The sequence below is a fragment of the Trachinotus anak genome, unplaced genomic scaffold (assembly GCF_046630095.1).
Source record: "Trachinotus anak isolate AG129_WGS33_773 ecotype Australia unplaced genomic scaffold, CSIRO_AGI_Tana_v1 ptg000017l, whole genome shotgun sequence".
Lineage (NCBI taxonomy): Eukaryota > Metazoa > Chordata > Actinopteri > Carangiformes > Carangidae > Trachinotus > Trachinotus anak.
This window is the reverse complement of record NW_027273868.1, coordinates 2,505,583-2,515,871: the sequence shown is the minus strand read 5'-3', so window position 1 is coordinate 2,515,871 and position 10,289 is coordinate 2,505,583. Positions and strand designations below refer to the sequence as shown.

At 44.5% G+C, this 10,289-nt stretch overlaps 1 protein-coding gene across 2 annotated transcripts; it reads right to left on the bottom strand.

Moving 5' to 3' along the window:
- Positions 1-59: 59 nt before the first annotated feature.
- Positions 60-9,772, bottom strand: lin7b (lin-7 homolog B (C. elegans)). 2 transcript variants are annotated; one of them, XR_011694056.1, is made up of 6 exons: positions 9,489-9,772; positions 6,400-6,518; positions 4,195-4,266; positions 2,847-3,056; positions 1,718-1,947; positions 60-638 (listed from the first exon to the last, which is right to left on the bottom strand). XR_011694056.1 is itself a non-coding variant. In XM_071501429.1 (6 exons), exons 1-6 carry the CDS (start codon positions 9,562-9,564, stop codon positions 617-619), a joined length of 663 nt encoding a protein of 220 aa, XP_071357530.1. In that variant the 5' UTR covers positions 9,565-9,771; the 3' UTR covers positions 60-616. The 2 variants fall into 2 exon arrangements, 1 of the variants encoding a protein (XP_071357530.1); XM_071501429.1 differs by having other exon boundaries at positions 1,784-1,947; positions 9,489-9,771.
- Between the last annotated feature and the right edge of the window lie 517 nt (positions 9,773-10,289).

The window sequence follows — 10,289 nt, the reverse complement described above, 5'->3', positions numbered from 1 at the left end:
TATTGCAAATGTTAGCAGAGTTGTGTGTAGGGGGAGGGAAGGAGACAGCATACAGTTGACACAGTTAAGACTTTATTTCATGAATAATTGTGTAACTAAATACATACAGTTCACAAATAAAAGAATACAAAACAAGTCAAGACTAAGACTATGATACCTGCCAGCCACTGACTCCAGTGGAGCTCTTCATAATGCTAATGGTTAGCCCTCTAGCTGGGACATCTGATGGAGAGGTGGTGAAGGCTGTAGGTGTCAGTGTCCATGTTTCTAACTGCAGACAGTGGACACTGCTGAGGACAGCAGTGTCCACTGTCTGTCACTAGAGGAAAACAACAGAGACACTGGGTTCTAGTTAAGCCACACACTAAAGGGATCATTGTGTTGCCCTTATGTAATGGGACACTGAGGATGACTTCACACTGGACAGGTGTAATTACAACAAGCTCACTCAGCTTCTCTAAAAGACAGGAAGAGATCTACTGCAGCTTCAGGGACAATCTCAGGTAACAGGTGTTGGTAGGCTACTTTGGTTTTTTGCTCTCGTCTACAGTCTTCCTCCGAAGGAACAGACAGTCAGGAGGGTTCAACTATGAGGTGGACGCAGGCATCGGATCAGCTAGCCCCTGGACTCTAGAGACCTGCAGGAGGAGACACAGGATCCTGCTGTCAGAGACCAGGACACACACTGTCAAAGACCACGATACACACTGTCAAAGACCAGGACACATGCTGTCAGAGACCCTGACACACACTGAACACACTGAACCAGTGAGTTACAACACAGGTTCCCAGCAGCTGGTAGTTTAGGACCCAGTGAGTAACCTGTGATCTGTATCTGAATATCTAAACTGGATCAGATAAAAACTCCTGTTTCCACACGCCTTTAAATGCACCAGCACTACCAAGCACTGATATGTTTCAGCTAACACTGACAACTGCGTATGATTTTAGAAATGCTTCATTTTCATCGCAGATCCTGATCATTTCAAAGTCTGGGGAGAACGTCACCCTGCACCAGCCATCATCATAGTGTGAGTTCATCACTGCTCAGGTCTGATGTTTCACTGTGAGCAAAGTGTAAACAAAATAACATGCTGGGAAGGTTCTCAACACACCAGGGACAGTTCCAGTTATTTGAGATGATCAGTGTATTACCTGCAGTACATTTGGACTGGTGTCCTCCCAGTTGGAAAAGTAAGCTGAGTGATGAGCTGCTGTGGCCTCGGTCATCCACAAAAACCTGTTTTAGTCACTTTAAAAAAATGCCCTCAGAAAAAAGTTCACATCAGTTGAAGTGTTTGCTTTATTTTGACTATTTTCACCACTCTATCAAACAGCCTTTTACTTTTACACTACAGTCACTGCATTACTACACACAAGAACAACTATGATACACACTGTACAGCAACTCATCACTCTGACCTGAATCTACTGCAGGTAACACACTGACCACAGATCAGTTCCTCACACAACCCAACGTCAAATAACCACAGCCATCCATTTAACCTAAAGCAGCCTGAATGAGTTCAGCCACGTGTGACAAGCAGGGGGCAGCGTGTCATGGACTGGAGGAGGAGAACTGTATTTTCCTTTAGTTCAACAGGTGGAGACAGAGTCTCTGTTAGACCAAGGTTTATGTATCCTCTTATCTCCTGTGAGTATAAACTGGAAACGTATGTTGACTTTCAGTAAAACCGATGATGAGTGTAGACCTTACTGCTCAGACCTTCCTGCTGTACATGTGTTAGCAGATGACTTGGTGCAGACCAACGAGCAATCTCACGAATAGCTGGTGTGCTGCTGTCGTCTCCGGGCGCTCCTCATCTTCTCAAAGCGAGCCTCCATCTCCTCCAGGACCTTCGGGGTGTAACGGACCACCAGTTTGACCGAACCCTGGGCAGCCTTCAGCAGCTCCACAGCCTTCTCATGATGCTCCCCCTCCACACTCTGCACAGACAACAACACACAAGAGTCTCAGAGCACGGGCCAGTGATGGGCCGGTGACTACGATGAGATGAACACTCCTACAGCCTCAGAGGAGAAGTGAGTGATGTCAACTCTACATGTTTGTGTTCAGTCAAAGTTCTTCTCCCAAGGAAAAGCTGCATTGTATATCAAGAAAACATCTTTTGATTGACATTCAAAATTACCAATCACAGACCTTTCCTTGTCTGGTAACACAATTCTGAAATTATGCTAACAGGAGAACATACCCACATAAACGTGGTCTGGATCATTTCAAGTGTCTGGTATCTGGATTAAGTGCACTGATCAGGGATCAGATAAAATGTTGTGTGATTGTACATGTTGAAATCACTGAGATGCCTTTATGACGGAGGACAGGCTGCGTGCATTCACACATTTCAACATCTGGACAAAACGAATCTCAAACCTCCTCCGCAGGTGGTTTATAACCTCTGCTCTGATCCACCTCAGACACATGAAGTGACTCAGCTGCAGCTCTGAGCATCAGGAGCGGTTTGGTCAGGAGCTGGGGTCCGATTAGTGGACGACCTGAGCCACAAGTGTTCCTGGGGTCCGTGTCACACACTCCTGACTGAAGCTGTTCTTGCTTTTTTCCTCAGTAACTCCACCAACCATGTAGAGCATTCGACATCATGCTAAAATATTTCCACTGTAGATGAGCTGCAGCAGACGCTCTGTCATGATGAGACAATAATCAATCATACTGAACAGCAGTTATTAACAGGATCTGGTCTCTGGCTGCTGGTCCAGGTCTGGAACCTGCAGTGTCTGTCTGGCAGAGCCTTCACCTGTGTGAATGAACCTGTCTCATGTATAAAACATAAACACATCTGAAGTGATTGTGGGCCTAAGCCTCTTACCACGCCATTGACTGACAGCAGCTGGTCTCCTCTCTTCAGCCCTCCTTGGCGGTCAGCCACCCCTCCAGGGATCACTCTGGAGATGTAGATGGGGGAGTTCTGTTCTTTGCCCCCCATGATGTTAAAGCCCAGACCCTCTTCTGTCTTAGGCAGCTCCACGACCCTTGGGTGGGCATGGCCCTCACTGGCTGCAAAGGCTGCCACAGTGGCCTGGTCAGGAAGGAAACCAGAGATCAGTGGTTATGAACTGACTCACACAGAGCTCTGCTGCAGACCCAGCTCCAGCAGCAGGCTGGTGTTCATGGTCTCTGTCTGGAGCAGAGGACCAGGATCCAGGTTTGTCTGTTTCTGCTGCTGATTCTGTCAACAGAGGAAGACACAACTCTTCAAGGACCGGTTCACTTTTTTAAAGTCTGTCTGACTGAGGCAAGACTGAGGTGTTGATATGAACAACAACTATCCCTCCTGTTTATACTGACCATTGAGACATTGGGTGCTTCCTGTGGAGCTGATGAGGAGCAAATCCACCACAGTCCTTGATTTGTGCAGAAGTATACCTAGTGGTCTGGGTGAGACCAGGTGGAGGTCTCCCAGGTACAGGAGGAGGGACTTCAGTCAGATAGATGTAAAATGTGAAACTCTCCTTTAAAATGTAAATATACTAATTTAATGAAACACTTCTCAGTGGATGAATTTAATTGTGCGTATAACTAAAGGTTCACTGAAACAGGTCAGCCGATCAGTCTGTATTGATCTATAGGTGATTATCAGTGATTGTTGTCCACAGCTGTTTGACTCAATGTGGAAAGTTTCTCCTTAAGTTCATTAAATTCTTGCAGCACCTGAAAGCAGCAGGACACATGTGGACACATCTGCAGCCTCTGATTGGAAGAGAGCCACAGTGACATCACATGACCGTCCACCTTCTGTATATCACAGTCAGATGACAACAGGCAGCTCCAACACAACAACACACATATCAGTCACTGTGATTCAGTGTTAATGAGCTCAGATCACAGGGGCTTGTTACCATGGTCACAGCCTCAAGTCATGTGTTCATGTGTCACATGATGAGATGTGAAACACAGTGAACTCTGACTGAAACACTCTGATGTGATGATACAAACTGTTTCACTCTCAGGATGTGAAGAATGTCACACTCACTATGTGTTAATGTATCATTCTGCACCAGACAACAATGAGCCATCGTGATTGGCTGAGTGGGTTTAGAGCTGTGAGACCAGTGATGTGAATGGCTGAGAGTGTATTTATTACCAACCACACCCTCAGATCTGTGGAGGACTGTGTGGGGCTCTCAGCCAATCAGTGTTAGGACAGCTACTGATACCTTGGCTGTTGCCTGCGCTCGCACCTCTGGTCCTCCAACAATGTCCAGAGTGTCATAGAGCTGCTCATACACCTGGAAGACAACAGAGCACATCAATGGAGTAAAGTGACAGACACACAGGAGACACATAACTTTACAAACATTCAGGAGAAAATGCCTTGACCTGACCTGACCTGACCTGACCTGACCTTCCCTGACCTAACCTAACCTGACCTGCCCTGCCGTGACCGAACTCATCAGGATATATGAGGTCCTGAACAAATTCCCTATTTACATCAAAGTTAGCAGGTGTAAGTGGGTTTTTTAAACATGGATAAACAAGCTAGTAAAAGCCGTCATCACATGCACTTAGAGCACAAACAGACACAGTGGAGAGAGAGTGAGCTGCTAGCCGTGCAGACTGGTTAAAGCCTGTAGAAGTGTGGAGCCTCCATGTGAGACGCTTTGATCAGTGATTCTGTGTTTTTAAAACTTATATCAAGGCTGCAGCTCAATCTTCCCATGTGCAGAGTTGCATCAGTGTTTCTGGTTCAACAGCACCGTGCTGGACAGGTGTGTTTACAGTGTGTGTGTTCTTTGAAAGACATCACAGCAGCAAAAATGGTGTTTACATCAATATAATACCTGTACCTGTGGCTACTGTAAAATCATTTGACCCAGGTCTGAATGTGGATTATATCCTTTTTCATTGCTGACAAAAGCCAAATGTTAGCATGTTTTATCAGGTTTTTTGACCAGTGGAGAAGGGGCTTTAGAGGTTAACAAAGAGGTTAAAGGTCGAGTTCAGCCTTGGACACACACACACACACACACACACACACATTTTAACTTTCAGAGTGAGAGGAGAAGATGAATATCAGATTATCTAATTTTTAGCTTAGCATAAAGGCAGGAAGCAGGGGGAGGCAGCTAGCTTAGCTGTGCACCTCTAAGGCTCAATAACGTGTCTCCTTTATTTGTCACTACTGTTGTGGTGTTTCAGTTGAGTCAGTTACTAATTTAAGAACTAGTTATTTATCAGTTATTTTCTAAAAATGAATTTTAAGTCAGAATGTCCTCTCATGTCACCATGATCCTTCTCTGCAGTTTTCAACATCAGACTTTCAGGGCCAGACATTATGTTTTCAGGTTGTTCGTCCCACTCTTGTGAACATGATATCTCTGTAACACCCTGAGGGAACCTCTTCAAATTTGGAACAAACATTCACTTAGACTCAAAGTAGATTTTGGTGGAGCTTCTAAATACAGGGAGTGTCTTCTCAGACTGTCTGTAGTTCTCTCTGGAGAATATGTTCATGTGGGGGTGAATTGTTGAAGTAATTAAAGTGGCAAACTAAGTGTCCCATGATGTTGTATCTGACGTTTAGTTTGTGTTTGTTTCATAGATGTCTGATCACCTGACACAGTCTACGTTCTGATATAGTATATATTCTGATACAGTCTACGTTCTGATAGTCTATGTTATGATACAGTCACCGATCGGATGCAGTCTACAGTCTGATTCTGTGTACGTTGTCATTCAGTCTACATTCTCATTCAGTCTATGTTCTCTGACAGTCTATGTTCTGATTCAGTATACATTGTGATTCAGCCTACATCCCCTCTGTGTTCAGTTTGGTTTCATTACCATGTTTACATGACGGTTTGGACACAGTTCAGCCTGAGACAAAGACAAAAGCTGTTTAAAGCGGAAATTAATTCCCATCTGATTTAGTGAAGCCTGATGTTACAGCTGTGTCTGAGCTGAATATTTGCCCCTTGTGGATTATAAAGAAGGAGAGTATCTCCTCTGAATGTGTTCAGGAAAAAAAAAAAAATATATATATATATATATATATATATAGATATATATATATATATATATATATATATATACACATACATACATATGTATAAAATATTCAGGGCTTCAAACCAAGTAAGTAGAGTGACATCAAGTAGTGTGGAGACTACAGTCCCTCCAGGATGACATGATGTCATGATCAGAGCAGGTAACAATAATTTAACTGATGCCTGTGAATTCACTCAGACCTTTAGCCCAATCACCGCAACCTTTCTACAAATCTGACCAATCATAGTAGTTTATTTTATAACACCTGTGGCCCCAGACCAACACTAACTGTAACCCTGTACCTCTCCCCATACCAACACCCAGATGTACCCCTGCACCTCTCCCGAGATCAATACCCAACTGTACCACCATACCTCTCTGATGGCTGCGCAGAATTTGCTCTGGAGGACTCTTTGCAGGGCCTGCAGTTTGGGAGGAGGCAGCTCACCGCTCCGCTGCAGACGGTCCAGCAGCTCAATCACCCTGCACACATCTGACACACACAAAACACACAACAGCTACAATGTAAAGCACTTAAAGATGGCTCCTACCTCACCATGAGGCCCTGTCCTCTAGTGGGGGTCCTAATGTTATTATAACATTCCTAATAGATGAAACAGTCACAAAGTAACTGACAACAAACATTAAGTAGTTTTTTTCTGGCATAGCATGACATGTGAGTGTAGGGGCCACTAGGGATATGAAGGAGACCCAGAATACAGTGCGTCCAGAAAGTATTCATAGCGCTTCACTTTTTCCACATTTTGTTATGTTACGGCCTTATTCCAAAATGGATTAAATTCATTTTTTACCTCAACATTCTACACACAATACCCCCATAATGACAAAGTGAAAAAAGTTTGCTTGAAATTTTTGTAAATATATTAAAAATAAAAAACAAAAAACATCACATGTACATAAGTATTCACAGTCTCTGCCATGACACTCAGAATTGAGCTCAGGTTGATCCTGTTTCCACTGATCATCCTTCAGATGTTTCTACAACTTGATTGGAGTCCAGCTGTGGTAAATTCAGTTGATTGGACATGATTTGGAAAGGCACACACCTGTCTATATAAGGTCCCATAGTTGACAGTGCATGTCAGAGCACAAACCAAGCCATGAAGTCCAAGGAATTATGCAAGGATTGTATCGAGGCACAGATCTGGGGAAGGGTACAGAAATATTTCTGCAGCATTGAAGGTCCCAATGAGCACAGCAGCCTCCATCATCTGTAAATGGAAGAAGTTTGGAACCACCAGGACTTTTCCTAGAGCTGGCTGCCTGACCAATCTGAGCGATCAGGGCAGAAGGGCCTTAGAGGTGACCAAGAAGAAGATGGTCACTCTGACAGTGCTCCAGCATTGCTCTGTGGAGAGAGGAGTACCTTCCAGAAGGACAACCGTTTCTGCTGCACTCCACCAATCAGGCCTGTATGGTAGAGTGGCCAGACGGAGCCACTCCTCAGTAAAAGGCACATGACAGCCCGCCTGGAGTTCACCAAAAGGCACCTGAAAGACTCTCAGACCATGAGACACAAAATTCTCTGGTCTGATGAAACAAAGATTGAACTCTTTGGCCTGAATGCCAAGTGTCATGTCTGGAGGAAACCAGGCACCGCTCATCACCTGGCCAATACCATCACTACAGTGAAGCATGGTGGTGGCAGCATCATGCTGTGGGGATGTTTTTCAGCAGCAGGAACTGGGAGACTAGTCAGGGTCGAGGGAAAGATGAATGCAGCGATGTACAGAGACATCCTTGATGATAACCTGCTCCAGAGCGCTCTGGACCTCGGACTGGGGAGAAGGTTCATCTTCCAACAGGACAATGACCCTAAGCACACACAAGATAACAAAGGAGTGGCTTCGGGACAACTCTGTGAATGTCCTGGAGTGGCCCAGCCAGAGCCCAGACTTGAACCTGATTGAACATCTCTGGAGAAATCTGAAAATGACTGTGCACCGACGCTCCCCATCCAACCTGATGGAACTTGAGAGGTTCTGCAAAGAAGAATGGGAGAAACTGCCCAAAAATAGGTGTGCCAAGCTTGTAGCATCATACTCAAAAAGACTTGAGGCTGTAATCGCTGCCTAAGGTGCTTCAACAAAGTATTGAGCAAAGGCTGTGAATACTTATGTACATGTGATGTTTTTTGTTTTTTATTTTTAATAAATTTGCAAAAGTTTCAAGCAAACTTTTTTTCACTTCGTCATTATGGGGTGTTGTGTATAGAATTTTTGAGGTATAAAATGAGTTTAATCCATTTTGGAATAAGGCTGTAACATAATAAAATGTGGAAGAAGTGAGGCACTGTGAATACTTTCCGGATGCACTGTAGTAGCTTAGAAAGCCTGGGTTTAAACCCATCTTAAATGAGCCTAACATTTTTTTATTTTTTTTTTTTCCACTAAACCAAGTGACGTGGTAGCAAACTCACCTATATAGAAATGTTGTTAAATGACCTTGATATAAAATCAGTTAGCTGGCAGCGTCTAATCAATGTAAAATCAAATGTCAGCATGGTCTTCATTTTCAGCACATAAGACTATGATCTCAGCTAAGAGTTTATTTCACAAAACTGCCCTCAGGTGTTCCCTTGTTTCCTTCATGAAACCCCTCCAGAGAAGTTCCCTTTATGAAACCTCAGGTGTTTCCTTCTTTCCTAGGTGAAACTGCCCTCAGGTGGTTCCTCAATGAAACCACCCTCAGGTGTCTCCTTCAATAAACAGCCCCCAGGTTTTTCCTTCATGTAACCGCCCTCAGGTGTTTCCTTGTTCCCTTCATCAAACTGCCCTCAGGTGTTACCTTCATGAAACAGTCCTCAGTTGTTTTCTTTATGAAACTGCCCTCAGGTGGTTCCTTAATGAAACCACCCTCAGGTGTCACCTGCTCATAACTGGGTTAGAGTTAACTATCTTGGGTCAAACACGTGAACAGTGTGAATCCACCTCTCTGCTCCTCTACTCCAATAAGTGAGGAATGATGGGTTTATTCGCACCGCCTTTACCGCGCCTGTCGCAGTCGCGTCACGGGCTGTGCTGACATTAGCTCGCGCTGTTATGGCAGTGATGTAGTCTTACGTGATGATACACACATTGTAGAAGACACATGATAATACTGAGTCCGACGCAAGGCGGGAAAGCAATATAACGGTGAGCGCGGTTGATTCAGACCGACCTCAGCGATTAATGACGTTTACTACGAGAAACGTGCGGGGCACGAGCGATATACGCGCGACAGGCCAAACCCTTTGAAGGTTTTTTTTAACCTTTTGAAGCGTTTCATCAGCGATAACTGCGACAATGACGTCACTTTATCACAGTGACAGTTACAACCACACACTGTCACCGTCTGATTTAATCTAAGACCAGGACCTGGCTCTGATGGCCCCCCTTCACTACCTGGTTCACCGTCCAGCTGCTCTGTTAGCAGCGGATGATGCGGTCGGATGGTTCGTTACCTCTCTCCAGGCAGAGCGGCTCTGTCATGGCCGCCATGTCTGCCTCCTTGGCTGAGTGGTAGTAAGAGGACATCATGATGAGCTCCTCCGCTAATTAACCACGAATCTGAGCAGGAAGTCTGGTTCACAGCGATGCGTGGTCCATCTTCTACAGCACGTCCGCGGACTATAGGCGTGGGTCGGACAGAGGGGGGTCAGGATGCTGGACCGAGGACCAGGCGGGACAACCTGACGTAGCTACCTCCCTCCGGCTCCAGCGTGACTCTGTAATGAGCCGTTTCAGCTTCTTCTACGTAGCTTTAAAGTAAACTGCTGCTGTGAAGACTGAGGCACAGGCGTGGCGTGGGTACTACAGAAACCGGGTCTTAGTACTGGTTCCTGATCAGGATTAAGAACCAATAAAATACAAAAGTTAATCATTTCTGACACCACTCCATTTATCTGATGTATTTTAAATGACCATTTCACGCTTCTTAGCACCGTTACTGCTCATAATGAACTTGAACAGCTTATCACTACTTGTTATATATAGTGTAAAAAGTTATATATATATAAAGTCTTATATACAGTATACAGCTGATTAGTTATTGTGTAAAAACCGTTATATATAGTAGACAGCCTGATATATAGTAGAAGCATTTTAACTAGTCTCCTGCAGTCTGAAAACCAGACTATGAAGTTGTTCAACACAGTGATCACGTGTCAAAATGTGTAATAACAACTTAATTATCATTAGTGTCTCTCCAGAACCGTGTCATACTGTGAGGTAAAGAAGGGAAAACAATGGTCACCTTTCTAAAA